General features: G+C 38.1%; 1 protein-coding gene across 1 annotated transcript in view; it reads right to left on the reverse strand.

The window, feature by feature from the left end:
• UVRAG (UV radiation resistance associated) overlaps positions 1-21,565 on the reverse strand; it is a 322,439-nt gene that overhangs the window by 235,147 nt on the left and 65,727 nt on the right. Inside the window, exon 5 of the mRNA XM_003780887.2 lies at positions 17,656-17,730. Within this exon, the coding sequence (XP_003780935.1) occupies positions 17,656-17,730 (75 nt within the window). The remainder of the gene's footprint in view (positions 1-17,655; positions 17,731-21,565) is intronic.

The following is a 21,565-nucleotide window of genomic DNA, read 5'->3' on the forward strand; positions in this document are numbered from 1 at the left end:
AAAAAAAAAAAAAGAAAGAAAGAAAGAAAAGAAAAAAGAAAGAATTGGAAAAGTGGATTCTCAAATTTCTATGGAATTACAAGGGATCAACAAATAACCAAAATAATATTGAAAAAAGAGGAGAAAGTTGAAAGACTCACATTTCCTGATTTCAAAACTTACTATGAAGCAAAAGCCATCAGAACAGGATGGCACTGACATAAAGACAGATATATAGATCAATAAAATAGAACTGAAAATCCATAAATAAACTGATACATCTATAACCAACCTATTGTCTACAAAGATGCCAAGACTATTCAATGGGGAAATAATAGTCTTATCAACACATTGGGTTGAAACCATTGAATAGCCAAATGCAAAGGAATGAAGTTAGATCTGTCCCTAACACCACAAATAAAAAATTACTCCAAAATGAATCAAAGACCTAGTTGTAAGACCATAAAGCTAAAAAAACATAAAACTATTAAAAGAAGCACAAGGGTAAATCTACATAACCTTTGATTCACCAATGGATTCTTACAGATGCTACCAAAAGCATTAGTAACAAAATTAACAACTTCTGCACATCAAAGGACACTATGAAGACAGCGGAAAAGCAATACACAGAATGGGAGATAATATTTACAAACTTTATCTCTGATACAGGTCTAATATTCAGAATATACAAAGAACTCTCACAATTCAATAATAAAAAGACAAACAACTGAATTTAAAAATGGGCAAAAGGGCTTGAAGAGACATTTCTCAAAAAAAGATATATAATAGCCAAGAAGCACATAAAAAGGTGATCAACATCTTTAGTCATTAGGGAAATGCAAATTAAAGCCACAATGAAATACTATTCCGTACCCACTAAGATGGCAACAATAAAACAAAAATATCAACAACAAACAAAAAGTAAGTCTTGGTGAGAATGTAGAAATATTAGAACCTTTATACATTGCTGTAAGGAATGTAAAATGGTCAGCCAAAGTAAAATAAAGGTTAGCAACGTCTCAAAAAATTAAACACAGAATTATAATATGGCCTAGAAATTCCAATTCTGGGTACACACTCAAAAGAACTGATAACAACCACTCAAACAAATACTTGTATATAGTATGTCATAGCAGCACTATTCACAGCAGTCAGAAGATAGATACAATCCAAATGTCCATCAACAGATGAATAAACAAAATGCAGTGTGTTTTATGTTTGTATTATATATATATATACACACATATATATATGCACAGACACACACAGAGAGAGACACACAGACACACTGGAACATCACTCAGCCCTAAAATCAAGGAAGGAAGTACTAAGACATGTGACATGTGGATGTATCACAAAAACTTTAGGTTAAAAAAAATATTAGGGAGAGTAATTGGTGGGACCACACCTACAGGGCATCTTACAAGGGTACATGTGAAATTTACTAGGTGTAGAATATAAATGTCTTAACACAATAACTAAGAAAATGCTGTGAAGGCTATGTTGACCAGTTTGTATATAAAACCAGCACATTGTACCCCATTATTGCATTAATGTACACAGCTATGATTTAATTTTATATATATCTATATATATGTAAGGTTAAGTGAAAAAAGCCAGAAAAAAAGATTGCATACCTTCTGATTCCATTTATTTGAGATACCCAAAATAGGTAAATCCAAAGAGATGGAAAGTACACTGATGTTTGCCAGAGGACTGTTGAGGACCTTAAAATGGAGAATGACTGCTTAATGGGTACAAAGTTTTCCTGTGGAGTGATTAAAATATTTTACAACTTGATAGAGGTGGTCGTTGTACAACACTGTGAATGTACCTAAGGCCACTGTATTGTATGCTCCAAAATGGTTAACTTATGTTATGTGAATTTCACCTCAATTAACAAAAAAGGGATGGATAATCTATATATTTGAAAACAAAAGAAAAAGAGAACAGAGAGCCAGTCCTATAATTCAGCAATAATATTCAAATAATAAAAGACACTACGTATATAAGTAGATTTAAGACTCTGAGGGAAAATGATTAATGATGTTCTACTTAGCTTTCCTTATTTTATGCAAAAAGCTGCCAAATATTTTTTCTATTAAAAATTCTCCCACACCCACTAACATACAACTAAAAGCAACACATTGTAACACAGGAAAAGCATTCCAACCAAAAGCCAGGATCCTGGGATTTAATCTACTCTGCCTATCATAAGAGTGAGGAAAATTATTTAACTCTTCTAGGCCTTAGCTTCTTTAACTATAAAATGAGATGAGATTACTACTAACAAAAACCATAATAATGACAGTAATACAAACAAGAATAACATTTACAAGCATTTACAGTGCATCACGATCTTATGTTTTACATGTCAATGTTAACCAAAGGTTAAGGTTCAATGTTAACACATTTAATACTCACACAACCCTGTGAAATAGATACTATTATTATCCCCACTTTAAAGGTGAGGAAACTGAGACGCAGAGAGGATTAAGCAGAAGAGCCATGCAGTCTGGCTCCATAGCTAAGGTTCTTAAGAACTGTGTTATACTTGATGATCTCTGAGACCTTTTCCAATTCCAAAATTCTGAGTCCATGTACATTTAAGGCAATTTAAGGACATTAAGCTCTTCTGTTTCAGCCATCACTTAGCAATTAACATTCTTCAAATATGCTAAGAGCCTTGTTCTGAATGACATCTAACTTCACCAGATGTTCAATCCTGACAGACCTCTAACAAAGGATTATAATGGAAAGCAACGACTCATTTGTATCTGGTTATCTGTATGAGATACTGCCAAGTGCCAAAGAGCCAGAAGAGATTTACATGTCACTCAAAATTCTTCTGAAGCCAGGCCTAAAAATTCTTTTTCAAGGAAGGGAATAGTCACTGGTCTGGATAAGTGCCTATTAAACTGTTCAGAAAAACAGATAATTTCAATTAGCCAATGAGTATGAGTAATTACAAGCAAATCAGGTGTATTTCTGTATCGGTGGTCAGCAAAAACCTTTTCTGTAAAGGGCCAGATAATAAATATTCCAGGCTTTATAGGCCACATGTCATCTCTGTCACATAGTCTCTTTGTTTTTCTTCTTTCAAATTATTGAAAAATGTGAAAACCATTCTTAACTGTGGGCCATACAAACTACTAGACCGTAGTTTACTTATCCCTGTACTAGCTCACAGGATGAGTAACCTTTTAAGACATATTACTATACATTTTGGGAGTTTTTAGCAGCTACAGCAGTCACAAGACTGTTTCTAACGTCATTAAAACTATAAAAGGTATCACAGAAATAACCCAATTGATGGGATAACTGATTATGAAGTTAACAGCACCACACATACATTCATTTAATTGTTCACTGAACACCTAATACACAGATAGTGTTGGGCAATTGCTACTAATCATCTACATAAAGCACACAACCCATTTATGGTTCTAAGTGACGTAAATAACACAAATGCATAAGAAAGGGTTAAAAAAAAGTGGAGCATGGTGACTCATGCCTGTGATCCTAGCACTCTGGGAGGCTGACCAAGGAGGATCACTTGAGCTCAGGAGTTGAAGACCAGACTGAACAAGAGCAAGACCCCCATCTCTACTAAAAATCAAAAAATCAGCTGGGCATCATGGTACATGCCTGTAGTCCCAGCTATGCCAGAGGCTGAGGCAGGAGGATCACTTGAGCCCAGGAGTTTGAGGGAGCACTAGTCAGTAAGCTATGATACCACTGTACTCTACCTGGTATGACAGAGCAAGATTCTGTCTCAAAAAAAAAAAAAAAGAAAGAAAAGAAAAAGAAAACCTACAGAAGTTCTGACGTGGTAAAGATTACATCTAGCAGAGAAGCAGGAACATGAAAGGCTGCAGGGTGGCAGTATTTGGGATGGATTAAGTAGTACTGAAAAGCTGAATGACAGTGAAGGGAAGTCCCACACAGATGGAGCACCTTTAGCCAAAGCATGACTGAGAGAAAACACAAGCTGCATTCAGCGAAAATTAAACAGTGGTCCAATTGGTTTAGCTTCAGTGATGAAGAAATTATTTGGAACCCTGGAGAGGGAAGTAGTGGGAGATACAGCTGAGTAAGTAGGTTGGGAGGGCTGGAACACAGAAAGCCTTAAATACCATGTTAAAAATGAAGACAAGTTATTGGCAATAAGGACTCACGAAAGTTTCCTGACAGTGGAGGGTAATGATCAGAGCTGCATTTTAGGATGGTTACTCTGGTATTAACAAAAGTGATGAACTGGAGGGTGAAGAACATACAAATACCAGTTAGAAGGCAATGATAAAAATCCCCACATACGAGATATAATGAGAGTTCAAATGCACCAACAGCAATGGTAATGAAAAACAACAGAGAAGTGAGAGGTAGAGGGAAAGGCAGAGAGAGGCAGGATGGGGAAAGTGGAAGAAAGCAGGGAGGGGATGGGAGCCATGACTCTCGCCTATAATGCTGGCACTCGGGGAGGCCCAGGCAGGTGGATTGCTTGAGCTCAGGAGTTCCAGACTAGCCTGAGCCAAAGCAAGATCACATCTTTAAAAAATAGCTGGGCACTGTGGCAGGGGCCTGTAGTCCCAGCTACTTGGGAGGCTGAGGCAAGAAGATCACTTAAGCCCAAGAGTTTGAGGTTGCTAAGGGTTATAATGCCACGACCCTCTACCAAAGGGCGATAAAAAGACTGTCTCAAAAAAAATAGAAAGAAAAAAAGGAGAGGGAAGACAGGGAGGGAGAAGGAAAGAGAGAAAGAAAGAGAAGGAGAAATAAAAGCAGAGGTAGAACAAAAAGTATAATACAGCTGACTGAATTTGGGTGATGGAGAGAAGTAGCAGACAATGACACTCTATACCACCTTTAGGTAAAAGATAAAAAATAAGAGTATGCTTTAGCAAGGTTAATCGGGCAAGATAAGACAGTAGATACAAAGAGACTAGAGTCCATAGGCCTGCCAGGATACTACCGCAGTAATCCAGAGCTTGGGTTACAAAAATGGAGATAGAAAAGTAGCCATGGATACCACAGTTATTTCAAAGAAAGACTCAAATGAGTCTAGCGGCTAAAAGAATAGAATGGATAAAAGAAAGAAATCCAAACTATAGATTTGAGGCCTGGATAAATGAAAAAGTAGTTAATAAAGAAAATCAGAAAGAAAAGTCAGCCTAGAGAGAAAAAGAGTTCCATTTACCATATAAGAATTGGGAAATGACAGGTGTCTATGCAGAAATGGTCAGAAACCACTGAGACACAGAGAATTAGAATTTTGAGTAACAAGCTATAACCAAATAGTGTGTATTCCAACAGAACTTCTAATGATGTGTTGTTAGAGAAGCTTTATTCATTCATTCAACATGTATTTACTATATTATTACTATATGCCAGAAATAGTGCTAAGCACTAGGGAGAAATTGGTCACATAGATAAGACACTGCCCCTGCCCTCCTCACACAATTAAAAAGGGATGAGTAAACTGGCAATCAGAATCTAAGACAAGGGTCACTGATGAGAAAAATGTAATACAAAGTGCCATAGGACTATCTAAACAGGACTTAAGGAGTATGTCACAGAAAACCTTCCAATGAAAATGGGGTCTAAGCTGAAACTGGCATGGACAAATTTCAGCATAAGAAGGTATTAAAGATGGGGTTTTTACAAATAAAGAACAGCAAAACCTTTTAAGCCATTAATTACTGAGAGCGAATACTACTGACATGACTTGAATAAAGGAGGAACACAATCAACATTTTATAAAGATAAACACGGCTGCAACGTCAACCAGGGAAAGGACTATTTAGTAGCCACCATGATTCAAACCTAGAGGAAGGACCTAAAGGACCACTCTGTTCTGCCATGAGAGAGTAACCTCTCCCTTATGGAACACAACAGGAGGAAGTTTGGTGAGAGGGGAAGCGGAACTAAGCTCAGTTTGGGCCAGGTAGGGCATAGTGTCTCTGAAACATCTACGCAATCTGACACATGTCTGGATACATGGAAGTCTAGCATGGAGATGAATTTTATTTGGGTGGGATCTGAATCATGCAAATACAATGCATTAATGAGAAAAAAAAAAAAAACAGAATGTGGAGAATAGTTTAAGGTTGCCACTGAAAGCTTTTCCCTGGAGGACCTGCCAGTGTTTCACGTTATTCTTAAAGCTACAAGTGAGCTTTGCAAGAGGGCCTTCTACATAGTTAGGTAAAATAAAAAATCATGATGAGCAAAGAAAAAAATAATTGCTCATCCTACTACCTGACCACATTTTCACACACAGTGAGTGTATTTTTTAAAGACAGTATGTATTTGTATGACTACTTCTAAAACAGCTACCTGATGAATCAATAGACAGCCTGTGTTCCCCTGTGTATATGTTCATTTGGACATTAATACATTTTTAAGTGTCAGCCAAGTTTAAACTGAGTAAAATTGTGCAAGTATCTCTGGTAAGCATCACCAAGCCTTGGACATTCCTTGGCTCTGAGATCTGATGAAGCCCAGATGTTGAGCTGTTGAGTGAAGGTGAGACCTCTTCTGAGACACTGCACCTAAGGTAAATGTGTAAATTCCCTCAGATCTAGCCCAAGGTTTAAGAAAACAGAGAATGTTATTCCTCTTCCTTAAAATATTATGAAGCAGTGAGAAGTAAGAACAGTGTTACTAAGCAAAGATATACAGATTCTGAAACTAAAATTCATTATTTTTAACTCAAATCTACAGGGATGAAGAGTTTATTGTCTACACTTCAAAGTTTTGCACTATTCTCAGAAAATAATCACAATCGCAGTCCCACTCTCAATTATGAAGTACACCAAGCGTCTTTAATGCTACTCCATGACAGGAGGACTGAAAGGGACCCTGCTAATGTAGCCATCCATTTCTTTTAAAATGTCTACATTAGCACTCAGCAAAGTCTCTGCTAAATCCTGAGGCTATAAAAGTGAGTAAGGCATAATCGCAGCCCTAAAGAAGTGTATGCTCTAATAGGAAGACAGGATGTATAAACAAATGACTGTAACTGTGAGAAGAGAGAAGTGGGAGAAGGAAGAGAAGGCAACAGGGTTAGTTAGCATGTTCACCAGCTTTAACAGAGAGATTTGAGACACAGAGGAGGACGTGGGAGAGAAAAGATTCTCAGTTTTGTAGAACAGTTTAAATTGAAATTGACTTTTTTTGGGGGGGTAGGTGTCAAAACGCCCTAATTACAAATCTGAAAAAGAACAGTAAAAACAAGTTTTCAAAATGCTAAGCTCCTTGAATCCGCGGTGAGGATGAGTGTGGAGCTCTGTTTCTGTTTACTTCTCAAGAATCTAAAACAGCAATATGAAGAACCACATTTGGCTTTGAATTTTCCAGTATTAAAATTCTCAAAGGCTCAAAATTTGTGCTAAGAAGACAAGATCCTCCAAATTCATAACAGGAAACATGGCATTTTCCCAGATTATTCTCTGGCTTCAATGAAGAGAGAGAATGGGGACCACACTGCAGCAGCAGGATTTATAAATACGAATTACAGGCTAAGATGATTTTCCAAACATCTGTCAAAAGTTAATTTGATCCAAGAGAAAGGAGGGAAAAAAAGACTCAGCAAGAAGCCAAATACAATGACTAATGTGTAGAACTTTTGTGGGCTTCAGGGGGTTGATGGCCTCATGGGCACTGCATGCCCACTCTACAGTAATAACTACTCAGTCTGTAGAACAAAGCACTTTATACTGCTCAAAGCACTTGCCCATGTACTCTCTTTGATTCCGGGTGTACAGCTAGTTGACATTTCTAGTTAAATGTAAAGGTAGACCTTGGGGCTTGGCGCCTGTGGCTCAAGCGGCTAAGGCGCCAGCCACATACACCTAAGGTGGCAGGTTCGAATCCCTAGCCCAGGCCCGCCAAACAACAACGATGGCTGCAACCAAGAAATGGCCAGGCGTAGTGGAGGGCGCCTGTGGTCCCAGCTACTTGGGAGGCTGAGGCAGGAGACTTGCTTGAGCCCGGGCGTTGGAGGTTGCTATGAGCCTAATGCCATGGCACTCTACCCAGGGGGATAGCTTGAGGCTCCGTCTCAAAAAAAAAAAAAAGGTAGACCCTTGGTACTTTGACATGCTAGATGAAGTGGGAGGATAGGTAGAAAGATGCTATCCACGTAACATAGTGGTTAGGAGAACATGCCATAGCCTGGAAGGTCAAGACAAAAGGATTGCTTAAGGAAAGGAGTTTGACCCTAGCCCAGACCACTTAGCAAGATCTCACCTCTAAACAGATTTAAAAATAAAAATTAAAGCTGGGCACAGTGGCTCATGCCTGTAATCCTAGCACTCTAAGAAGATAAGGCAAATGGATTACCTGAGCTCAGGAGCTCAAGACCAGCCTGAGCAAGAGTGAGATTGTGTCTCTAAGAATAGCTGGGCACTGTAGCAAGAGCCTGTAGTCCCAGCTACTCCGGAGGCTGAGACAAAAGGATCACTCGAGCCCAGGAATTTGAGGTTGCTGTGAGCTAGGACACTACAGCACTCTACCAAGGGCAACAAAGTAAGACTCTGTCTCAAAAATAAATAAATACATAAATAAATATTAAAAAAAATAAAAATTAGCCAAGCATAGTGGTATGCACCTATAATCCTATTTAGGAGGCTGAGACAAGACAGCCTGAGCCTAAGAATTTGAGGTTACAGAGAACTATGATCATACTACTGCACACCAGCCTGAGCAACAGAGCAAGACCCTGTTTCTTAAAAAAGGGAAAAGAAGGCTGGGCACAGTGGCTCACGTCTGTAATTCCAGCACTCCAGGAGGCCAAGACAAGCAGATAGCCTTAGCTCAGGAGTACAAGACCAGCCTGAGATAGAGGGAGACCCCATCTCTAAAAATATCTGGGTGTTGTGGTGGGTACCTGTAGTCCTAGCTACTTGGGAGGCTGAGGCAAGAGAATCATTTGACCCCAAGAGTCTGAGGTTGCTGTGACCTATGATGCCAGGGCACTCTACCAGGGGCAACAAAGTGAGACTCTGTCACAAAACAAAAAAAAAGGGAAAAGAAGGTCTGGTGCAGTAGCTCACATCTGTAATCCTAGCACTCTGGGAGCCAAGGTGTGTGGATTGCCTGAGCTCACAGGTTCAAGACCAGCCTGAGCAAGAGTGAGACCCCATCTCTAAAAATCGCCTGGCGTTGTGGTGGGTGCCTATAGTCCCAGCTACTTAGGAGGTTGAGGCAAGAGAATCGCCCATGAGTTTGAGGTTGCTATGAGCTATGATGACACAGCACTCTACCAAGGACGACAAAAAAAGAAAAACCTTCAATGAGCCAGCTCTGGGCTTAAATCATGGATCTGCCACCTACTACATACATAATCTTGAGTTAGTAACTTAAAGTTTCTTTCTAGGATACTTCACTCATAAAATAAGGATAATAACTATCTCATGGTTATTACACAGATTAAATAAAAACAAGTAAAGTATCTGGTATTATGTCTGACACGTAGTAGATACTCAGTAAATGAAAACTAACAATAGAAGCCATTAAAAGCTCTGTACCCGGCTCGGCACCTGTGGCTCCAGTGGCTAAAGGCGCCAGCCACACAGACCTAAGGTGGCGGGTTCGAATCTAGCCCGGGCCCACCAAAACAACAATGATGGCTGCAACCAAAAAATAGCCTGTGGTCTCAGCTACTTGGGAGGTGGAGGCAAGAGACTCGCTTGAGCCCAGGAGTTGGAGGTTGCTGTGAGCTGTGATGCCATGACACTCTACCCAGAGGGATAGCTTGAGGCTCTGTTTCAAAAAAAAAAAAAAAAAAAAGCTCTGTACCCACCTGGTATAATACATTCTAGACCAGTGGTTCTCAACCTTCCTAATGTCACGATGTATTTTCATTGTTACAAAGGTGTCGCAACCCACAGGTTGAGAACCGCTGTTCTAGGCAATCATACCAGTTCAAAATCGTTCAGAAACAAAATTTTACCTTGGATTTAAACTGGGCTCAGATACTTAGACATATTATAATAAAGCAAGCAGCTATTACAAACAGCCCCTGAGGATTTCTCCAGTCTTTATATTGTAATGGGGGAGGGGGACAGTTTGAAAGGAAAGGAAAACTGAATAGAATACACATAGGAATTAGCTATTTTTATGATTTTCCAACTTTTCCTTGATACTATACTGAAAGACTGGACACAAATTGTACTATATCCAGCTCTCTGTTTAAAATATAGGCTGTACTTGGGACACTTAATCCCTGTTTTGAAAGTTTTGCTTGTATACTGTGTGGGACATGCTTTGGAAACAAATTAGTATCCATTAATAGACTAGCAAGAGGAAATAGCCATTTTTTTTTTAATTTCTCAGTTCTACAAAGTTAACTAAATAAACATACTAGTACTTGTCTGCCTGAGTTGCTATAAGTTAAAGAAGCCATCTCTAACATTGCATGATCACGGTTAATGAAATTAAATGATAGCAGAAACCTCAAAAAGAAATTAAATGATGAAAATGATCTACCCATCACCTTTTCACAGGTGATATAATATAAAGAAGAATGTACACATCTAGAAAGAGAGATGTGTGCTGATCCAGATTCTGCCACTAACTCATTCTGTTACCTTGGCCGTTCCTTATTCTACAAGTACTTACTGTATATCTATTAGATGCCTCCTACTGAGCCTGGTCTTAGAGATGCAAAATAAAAATATAATTCGTACCCTCAAAAGAGAGAGAGAGAGAGATCATCCAAAAAATTACAGTAAGCTGAGACAACTACTAACAGAAGTACGTCCAAAGAGCTTTAAGAGCAAAGAACAAGGAACAATTCACTGTATAAAAGTGACTAAGTCACAGAGTGAAAATTACTTTACCTTTCTATGACTCAATTTTCTTATAAAGCAAATAATGTTAATAATGGTTGTCCTATCTTCCTCCAAGGTTATCATAAGGATTGAGTGAAATTATTTATAGGTAAAGCCTTAAGATAAAAGAGCTATACAAATCTGTACATGTATATATAAACATATATGTAATTATAACTATGTTTGAAGTTATCATCTATAGCATGGAGCTAATTTGTCAATTTAAGTACAGTAGGTCATGAGGACCCCTAAGCCTTAGTTTCTCCATCTATGAAATAAGGGTGTTGGGTGAAATAACTCTAATATCCTCTGTAGTATTATCCAGTAATTGGGGTTTGGGGGAGGTTGCAGTTTTTGGCCAGGGCCAGGTTTGAACCCGCCACCTCCAGTATATGGGGCCACACCCTACTCTTAAAGCCACAGGCGCCACCCAGTAATTGGGATTTTCTTACTTTTTTTTTTTTTTTTTTGAGATAGAATCTCATTCTATTGTCCCAAGCTGGAGTGCCATGGCATCAGCCTAGCTCACTGCAACCTGAAGCTTCTGGGCTCAAGTGATCCTTCCACCTCAGACTCATGAGTAGCTGGGCCTACAGAGAAGTAGCTGGGACTATAGGCGAGACGAGACTATGGGTGCACACCACAGTGCCCTCATATTTCTTTCTATTTTTTGGTAAAGACAGGGTCTCACTCTTACTCAGGCTGCTCTCAAACTCCTGACTTTAAGCAATCCACGCCTCCCAGAGTGCTAGGATTACAGGTATGAGTCACCTCCTCTGGCTAGATTTTCTTATTTTTGATATGAGTAACCTAAAACTACTAAAACTAAGAGAGGTTAAGTAATTTGCTCAAGAAACAGTACCAGAACAAATCTGGAGATTAGAATTCAGATTTTCTACTTTCCAAAAGTACTATGACTTGAAAAAAGGAAAAGAAGAAGATAATTTCACTTGTACAGGCTCTCAAAACAGATACTGAAACTTGCTGCTGTCCCTGAATTTTCAATCTCAGGCTGACTATGTACTTGACATGATCAAGTTACATAGTTGATTTTGTGAAGTCCACCAAATTGCTATTTCAATCTCCTGAGAGTTTGAAAAGATTCATTTAAAAAGATTTGATTTTTTTGACCTGGATTCTATCCTTGCTCTAATTTTTTCTGATTAACATGAGAAAGTATTGCCATCTACTGGACTCTAAAGATACTGCCACTATAGTTTTTAACCTGAGAAACAAATTACTAGTCTAAAGTATTTTTCACTTTGTCATTAGCACAATGGAGTTATTATGCCAGTATGAGTTTACATAAAAATAAATACCAAAACATGAGGCTGGGTAAAGTCAGATGGGAAAAATACCATCTCCTCAAGATTTTTAGTCTCAATTATTGCTATGATAATCTGAAACACAGCAAGCATTGACCTGTATTCATTAACAAAATTTCATCAAGCACCTACTACATACCAAGCTCCATGCTAGATAATACAATGTTAATACACTGGTAAGCATAAAAAGTATAATTCCTGTTACCAGGGACTTTTGTGCCCAGGGAGTAGTTTCCATTTACTAGAATAGTAGTTTATGGTGGTGTCTGCATTAAATCCACATCAATCTGACTCCAAAACCCATATTCCAAACCACTAGGAGCTTGCATTCACCCAACGTAGCTATCAACAGTCTCTCCCACCCACCCCACCCCCCAAAAAAGTGGTTGCCAGAAGGAAATTTAGGCAAAGATAATCCTACATGCATATACTAAAGGCAAAATCCTGGCCTGGGATCTGAAAGGTTTCCAGCTTACTGGATAAAGAACTGGCCCAACAGTCTTTTATTTACCACCCTCTCCCAGCTGCCATCCCAGCATTTAAAACTACATAGAAAACATCTCTCCAGGCCACCTAACCTTCTTCAGCAACTTCAAGTGTTCCTTGACATGTTCCTCTTTGGTTCTCCATAATCCCCAAACAGTACAACCTCTTCCTGAGGTACTCTTCAAAGTATTTAAGCTTCTTTTATAATTCACCTGCATTAGCTACAAGACCCAAACAACTAACATCAGAAAATAAACCTATATGTAAACTGGAGATCTGAAATATATGCTATCTTATCTCCTCAATGAAAAAATACATGTTTGTTAATCTGTGTCTTAAAAATATTTATATGCTACTTTAATAACAGGCTTGTAATATTTGTTGGATATTTGGTAGAAAACAGAATCCTGAGTCACTTGTATAACTAAAAAAGAGAACCGTAATCGAGTGTCATCACTTACTCGATTACTTTGTCTATTATTGTTCACTTGAAGGTTTAACAGTGTTAAATCTTAACACTGACACATTTGCATGCCAAATAAATACAATTTTACTACATAAAGTTAATAAAACCAAATCACTCCTAAAGGATTAAAACCCACAGCATATATTTCAGTCAAAGTTTTTCAATGTATGAAAATAAGTGTCCAAACACAGTCCTGGAGCGAGAATGAACTACTGATCCATTGCTGTATACAGGTAAGAGGTTTACTATGGATCTAGCTCTGTGAAACTCTACAGGAATGAGGAAAGCCTTTTAGGAAGCAGATAAAGAAAGAGGGAAACATTCTGAGCAAATAAGAAATAATTTCAGCTTTTAGACCCCTCATGACTGAACATACTTCAAGAGAACACAGACACAGGGAGAAGTACTGTTTCTGGTCACGGTTAACATAAAAAAACAAAAATGCCAAATTGGTCAACAAAAATTGAAGTCATTATTTAAAAGTTTCTTTAAAACGTGCTCTGTCATTGCTTCACAAGTGTAACTTTTCCTTTTCTGTATAGAACACATGTTCTTGAAATTTAGCCCTGTTCTCAAAGCCTGCTGCCTTTAGCATTTTTAAATGTTTTTATGAAATATTCCAAACATCAATGTGATATCCATTTACAAGTATTATGGCTGCACATCACAATATTTGGACTTACTGCTACCCCACACCACATGTTTCTGTTTACCATTTGTTTTCTTTTTTGTTTCCTTTTCTGTCTCCTACCTAGTGGACAAAGCTTTCTGTTCTTTCTGTGCATCAGCTTCTCCTATGAAAGGCCAACTGTAAGGTTTAAATGAGGTGAAATACGCAGAGCATTTAAAAGTAGCACCTGGTACACAGGTGCTCACTAAATATTAGCCATTATTAGTGTTAGAGGGACTCACTCACTCTGCATTCCCATGTTCCCACACAGGAGAAAAACATTAACCCCCTACTTCCCAGAGATGAAAGTCATGAATAGAAACTTTCTAAGCCAGGTGCAGTGGCTCACACCTGTAATCCCAGCACTTGGGAGGCCGAGGCGGCCGGATTGCCTGAGCTCATAGGTTCAAGACCAGCCTGAGCCAGAGCAAGACCTCATCTCTAAAAATAGCTGGGTGTGTGGTGGGTGTCTGTAGTCCTAGCTACTTGGAAGACTGAGGCAAGAGAGAGCCCAAGAGTTTGAGGTTGCTGTGACCTGAGATGTAATGGCACTCTACTCAGAGTAAGACTCTGTCTAAAAAAAAAAAAAAGAAAAGAAAGAAAAAATTTCTAGTTTTTCTGTGTCTTCACTCATGCCTCCCAGGACCAGCAGATAGCTTATCTGATTGTTAAGCCCCAGAGATGGAACTGGGCATAGCTGGCTTAGTTCTTTCCAGGTTCCCCATCCATCAGAAACAGACTGTCTAAAACTGGGGTCCTCAAACTTTTTAAACAGGGGCCAGTTCACTGTCCTGCAGGCCATTGGAGGGCCAGACTGTGGGCCCCAGGATGAGTCGGCTGCTAAGCAGGTCAGGCAGCGGAGGCAAAAACACCAGGCAGGCCCGATAAATGTCCTCGGCAGGCCGCATGTGGCCCGCGGGCCGTAGTTTGAGGACGCCTGATCTAAAGCACACATACAAATTCTGCTTTCGGTCTGAAGGATCACGCTTTGTTCCTCAGTTTCATTTGCACTGTTATTTGCAGGGAGGAAGGTAGGGGATCCAGTTTGGGAGCAAGCCCTTTTAGGCACAACAAGCTCTTTTAGTCATAGAAATTAAGTCACATTTGCCAGTTTTATCAGTAATAAAGCCAACATTCTAATCTCCATTTATCTATCATTTATCTTATTTCCAAACTTGGAGCTCCAAACTCTTAAGAAAGGAGTATTGTTATTGGCCTACCCAAAACCTTAGCAACTATTGGTATCTGGCTATAGGGTTCTTAGGGAATTAAATACAATAATAGTTATAAAGCTCTTAAAATAGTGTTTGATACACACCTCAATAGACATTGACTATTAATATTATTACTAAGTGCCAGACATTATGCTAAATGGCAAGTTAGTTACCAGTTGCAGGAGGAACTTCATACTTTAAGAGTGCTGAGATAGCTAACCCCACAAATGGGACGTTACAAATAGCTGCTGTTCCACAGTTCCCTCGTTAAATCACATTTTTGCTAAGCAAATAATCATGTTCCAAGAATTATGGTAGGTACGGGGAATTAAATAGTACCTATGGAAATCTGTCCTTAAAAAGATTACACACTTAAAAGGTAGAAAGACAAGCCTAATTACAAGGTGGCATATTTCATGTCAAAGCTATACACAGGATGCTGATATACATATAGGAACTTAGAAAGAGCTTTAAAATAAACAAAAAAAGCCTGTCAGAGTTTAAACTGAGTTTTGAAGTCACTTTGAGTAACTTCCATTTTGCTAGATCCAGTGGGCAATCTTCATTTCTTACCTTATTGACCACTCTCTCCCCTTGAAAAACAAACAAACCACCTGTTACCCCCTCCAAAAAAATAACTCTCTTTCTTTGGTCTCTGAAATTTTACATGAAACTTTACTCTCTTTTCTCTTTTCCTCAGACCATTCCTTCTCAGTCTCTTTTCTGACACTTTTTCTATATTCAGCCTCTAAAAGTTAGAAGTCTTCAATGCTTAGTTACTTATCACCTTTCATTCTTAACTGTATTTATCTGTTCCCAGTTGATCTTATACCTACTCACAATTTCTAACCTACTTCTCTTCTCTGAACTCCAGATTCATATATCCAAATGCCTACTTACCAACTATATATGGATGTCTTGAAGGCATTGCAAATTTATATGATTGATCACATCTCAACTCATATCTGCCTCTGCCAAACACAGTCTTCCTCCAGTGTTCCTTAATTCTCTAAGCTCCTGGCATTTTTATCCATCTAGTTACTTCATCCAAGCCAGAAACCCAAGTCATCTTTGACATCTCCTTTTTCCTTATACCTTAAATTCAAATCATCACTAAGTCCTAATGATTTTATCTCTTAAATTTTTCTTAAATCTATCTTCTCTCTATTGTATCATAATCCTGATTTAAAGTATAACATCTGACTTGATAAGCTACAATATCCTCCATCTATTCCAGTGGTTCTCAACCTGTGGGTCACAACCCATAGGAACTGTATTAAAGGGTTGTAACATTAGGAAGGTTGAGAACCACTGATCTATTCCCCCACATATATTCTTGCCTCTTCAGTGATCAAGTCCTTAACTACAGCCAGAGTGAAACAATTAAAACATAAATCTGACTATGTCACTGCCATACTAAAAATCCTTCTGTATAGTTCCTGTTCTTAGGGTAAAATGCTTTAAAAGGTTGCATGCAGTGGTCTCTGCCTAGCTCTCCAACCTTACATGCTATCATTCTCCCTCATCACTCTCACCTTCCTTCAGTCCCTAGAACTCATCAGGTTCCCTTCCACTTCACAGCCCTCCAACAGATTAACCTCCTCTGCCTGAAATGCTCTCTTTATTCAGTCCCCATTCCCTAGTCCACTTAAGTATAGTTTTAAAAGTCCCCAAGAAGATCTTTTTTTGAGCCCCTAAAATAGGTTAGGTCCTTCTTATATGCTTTGATAGCACTTATTATCATTTATGTTTACATGTTTATCTGCTGGATTACTTGATCAGTATTTGTCTCTCCCATAGACAAAGGAAAATATCCATTTGCTCACCAGTGTATTTTAGCACTAGAAAACAGCAGCTAACCTATAGCAGATAGTCTATAAAATGCTGAATGAATGGAGTATTCTAAGCAATAGCATTTCAGACAACCACAAATTATAATGCAACATGATCAATAAGTACAAATCACGTACAGGCCGCAGAAGCTGATACATAAAACGCCACAATACAGTACAGGGCAGCATAGGTTTTAGGGGCAGGCAACCTGAAATCTCAGCGAAGCTACTTTCTAGATGTACGATTCCATTACATTCATTCCTCATAACCTATTTCTCCTCACTATAAAATGGACAGGATTATAATTATGCATTGGTTTGTGGCCAGTATTACATAGGAAAAAGAATATGAATCACCTGGCACAGTATCACAACTACTAGATACACGATAAACATGAATTTTCTTCTCTCTCTTCAATCATCTGTAGATACAGAGATGGTGCTAAATATAAAAACAACCTGACTGATGGCTTCTTAAATTTATTGAAAGCTACAAAAGATAGCTAAAACATTTAATAAACTGTATTACATTTAATCAAAATTCACCATTCTTTCCTAATCACCAAAGAATTATTTAGAATAAGAGAAACAGCTAGTTAAGGATTTCCTTTAGAAAAACGGATACAATTTGGATTTCAAAAAAATGAACTGGGGTGGGTTCGTGCCTTACAAAATGAGTTTTCATTGTAAAAAGCATTCACATCAAGCTGCACTAAACCAACTTACAATGATACCTAAAACATGACTCTATTTACACAAAGCTTTCCAGAATTATAGCTCCCCTGTACACCTGCAAAGCACAGCTGCACTAAATAAAACTCTTTAAAAGAGTACAAAAATCCTCTTACCTTATATTCAAATGGAGCACCATAGTAACCATCATTCAGCCCAAAAATTATTTCATTTTGGTTGCGGGCATGGATCTAAGAGAGGAGGAAAACATACTATTAGTCTTCTCATTCCCAGCACATTTTCATATGGCCCAACAATGACAGTTATAACAGGACTTAATGCTGAGAAACAAGCTAGCTCAGATGAAACAAACTAACACTCTCTAAAGACCAAGTGATCACCTGAGCATTTCCTGCTTTAGTCAAAACCTTCATAAAACTATCACGTGAGCTCACAGGCACCATTATTCACACATTTTCCACAAACACTTTTTAAGACTGTTATGGAATAGCTATTCCTGAAGGAGAGGGTATTCAGAGGCATACTAGACATTCTCTGATCACAAAGAAAACATAACTTGGTGAGTCTATGAGAGTACTTTAAAAAATACGAAGCCTGTTAACCAGTTTGATGAAAACATTTCAAATTGTATATAAAACCAGCACATTGTACCCCATGATTGCATTAATGTACACAGCTATGATTTAATTTTATATATATATAAAGCCTGGCCAGCCACAGGGGCTCACATTTCCAGAATCCTAGCATTCTGGAAAGCCGAGGCGGGTGGATTGCCTGAGCTCACCAGTTGGAGACCAATCTTAGCCACAGCAGACCTCTTCTCTAAAAATAGCTGGGCATTGTGGGAGGCTAGCCTGTAGTCCCAGGTACTTGGGAGGCTGAGGCAAGGGAATCTTTGAGCCCAAGAGTTTGAGGTTGCTGTGAGCTGTGACACCAGAGCACTCTACTGGGGGCAACAAAGTGAGACTACTTCTCAATAAAAAAAAAAAAAAGCCCTAGGAAAAAACACAAAAGAGAAATATTTTCTATTTCCAAAAAGACGATTTAAAGATGATAGCACATAATCCCTAACATGTTAAGTGTCTATTTAATTACTGTCTGCCTATCACATTCTGTCAGATGTTGGGAGCTTCATACAGTGTCACCCCAAATTAACTCCACCTAAAAAGCAGGAGAAATTTAAAAAACAAATTAAACAACTGAGATCTCACAAACAGTATAAAGTACCCAACTATGAACTATAAGAATAAATTTAATAACTGCATCAGAAAGAGTTATGGATAAAAAACTTAAAAATGCTTCTGCTATGACAGTTCAAGTGCTAAGAAAGACAAGGATTACCAGGATAAAACATTTGCTCTTGTCTTTGTCTAGCTAGAGAAAAGGCCAGCAGAAGAACTTTCCTGTGAATGTTTACCTTACTCCCATATCTCCTACCTCTATTATGAAAGCAAACTTCATCACACACTCCCTGTTTACCTGCATCATTTACTGAACTGAATACAATAGCAAAACATGAGTCTGCAATCATAAATTTATAATGAAACCTATAAATAAATCTCAGGAAGTTTTTCATCTTATAAAAGAGAAGGCTTCATGAAATCAGTTCAAGATTAGAAGGGATCTTAAATTTGATAAACATAAAATATACATTCACCAAAATGTTAACAATAGTTGTAGATGGACAGAAGGATTATGTGAATTTTGTTTTTTGAGACAGAGTTTCACTCTGTCACCCTGGGTAGAGTGTGGGTGGTATCATAGCTTACAGCTCAAACTCCTAGGTTCAAGCAATCCTCTTGCCTCGGCCTCCCAAGTAGCTGGGACTGGAGGCACCTGTCACAATGCCTGGCTAGTTTATCTATTTTTAGTAGACAGGATCTTGCTCTTGCTCAGGCTGGCCTTGAACTCCTGAACTCAAGCAATCCACACACTCAGCCTCCCAGAGTGCTACGTGTAAAGGTATGCGCCACCGCGCCCAGCTGATTATGTGAAATTTTGTATTTTGTCCTATGTGCTTTTCAAAACTTTCCAAATTTTCCACAAAGAACATATCTTACCTTTTAAATTGTAAGAAAACATGTGTATACCATTAAAAAAAGCAAAAGGCAACAAAGTAAGTACAGGCAAGAATGACTCCAACATGAAAGTAAAAGTATAAGCTTCATGAAGATGGACATTAAATTATCTTGTTGAAAAATAAGAGACAACATAGTTCTAGTACTCAAAAAGATACAAAGCTAAAATGTAAGTGATCCGGGTTCTAAGCTTCGCAAGGAGCTCTTCAGAGGAGGGAACTCTGGAACTCTGACTTGTTTATCTTTATAGCCCTAACACCCAGCAGTCTACCCAACATATAGTAGTTAATATTAATGGTGCACACTTTCCCTCATCAGTCAAAACCAAAAAACACTCCATGTTCTATCTTACAATAGTGTCACAAAGATGGAATGAAATAATTAATTAGCTGTAGAAGTTAGAAGTTAGACATGAAAAATATTGATTAAAAAAAAAAATCTAACTCTGTTAGAAATCAGGCAACCATAAAGCTCAGAAAGACCCCTTTGTTCCGAAGAAAGAAAAAGAGAAACACACTTAAAACAGGCCACATTATACTGCATTTATACATTTCACAACAGTTAAATTCTGCTAAGAAGTGAGACGTGTTACACTTTACTTATTAATTATAAATTATTGGCCCAACCATTAAATGTGTTAGAATTCTAATATGCAACTATAGAACACAGAACTTAATCTAAGTATATACTTTGACATCTTTATGAAAAGCAACATACTTTTAAAGATAGCTAATTTAGAGTTAGTGAAACAATGACAGAGTCTGAGTGACAAAACAAGTATATAGCCTACATTCACCAATCACTGTCTGATCTCCAGCAAATCACTTGATCTCTCTATGCTGCTGTTTTCTCACTTAAATACTAAGGAAAATAACAATACTTGCACAAATAATCTTCAAAAGACCCCAGGTCATTGTGAGCACGTAAAAAACTACAGGGGTATACAATTACTGTTGTCAATACATGGTTCTAACCACTTAAAGCATACAAGTTATGATGCTGCCTGGCCCACATAAGTAATATACAAATTCTCCAAATTCCCACCTTAAATAGAGCTATTTCCAAACTCCCTTGCTTCTTTGTGATCAAAATCCAAGTCAAGCTCAGCTTAGTTCAGAACTTCTGAAAACAATCCTGATTAACTAAAGGCTATTCAGGACATCTGTGTTGTATTTACAGCTATGGCACAAATATGTGACTTTGTTTTTTGGTTTTGGGTTTTTTTGAGACAGAGCCTCAAGCTGTCGCCCTGGGTAGAGTGCTGTGCCATCACAGATCACACCAACCTCCAACTCCTAGACTCAAGTGATTTTCCTGCCTCCACCTCCCAAGTAGCTGGGACTACAGCACCCATCACAATGCCCAGCGATTTTCTGTTTAAACTATCATTGTTGTTCGGCGGGCCAAGTTGGATTCGAACCCGCCAGCTCAGGTGTATGCGGCTGGTGCCTTTCCCACTTGAGCCACAGTCGCAGAGCCAAGTATGTGACTTTGGACAAATTGTATCATCATTCAGTTTCCTAGTTTCCTCAACTAAAAAATGAAAGGATTAGGTTAAGTCCTGTTATGTCATACATTTGTGCTTATTCTTATCTTTTCTTCTAATATTGGCTAATTTTAATATAGAATTCAAAATTCATTCAGGATCAACATAGGGTCACTGATATTTGTAAAACATTCCATTCAATGACAGCAGAATAAACATCAAATGTACATGTAACAGTCACCAAGGCATTTTGGGCCATAAAATAAATCTAAAAAAAGGTAAAATGACTAAAATCATACAAATAATTTTCTCTAAAACTCAACAGAAAAAAGAAATCAACAACAGAAAAGTATCTGGAAATCCACAAATATCTAAAAATTAGTGACATACTTCTAAATATTCCATGGGTCAAGGAATAAATAAAATGGAAATTAAAGAAACATAATATCAAAATTTGTGAGGTACACCTAAATTAATGCTTACATAAAAATTTATTAAATG

The sequence above is a fragment of the Otolemur garnettii genome, unplaced genomic scaffold (genome assembly GCF_000181295.1).
Source record: "Otolemur garnettii isolate 467f Iridium unplaced genomic scaffold, OtoGar3 scaffold00001, whole genome shotgun sequence".
In the NCBI taxonomy this organism is placed as follows: Eukaryota; Metazoa; Chordata; class Mammalia; order Primates; family Galagidae; genus Otolemur; species Otolemur garnettii.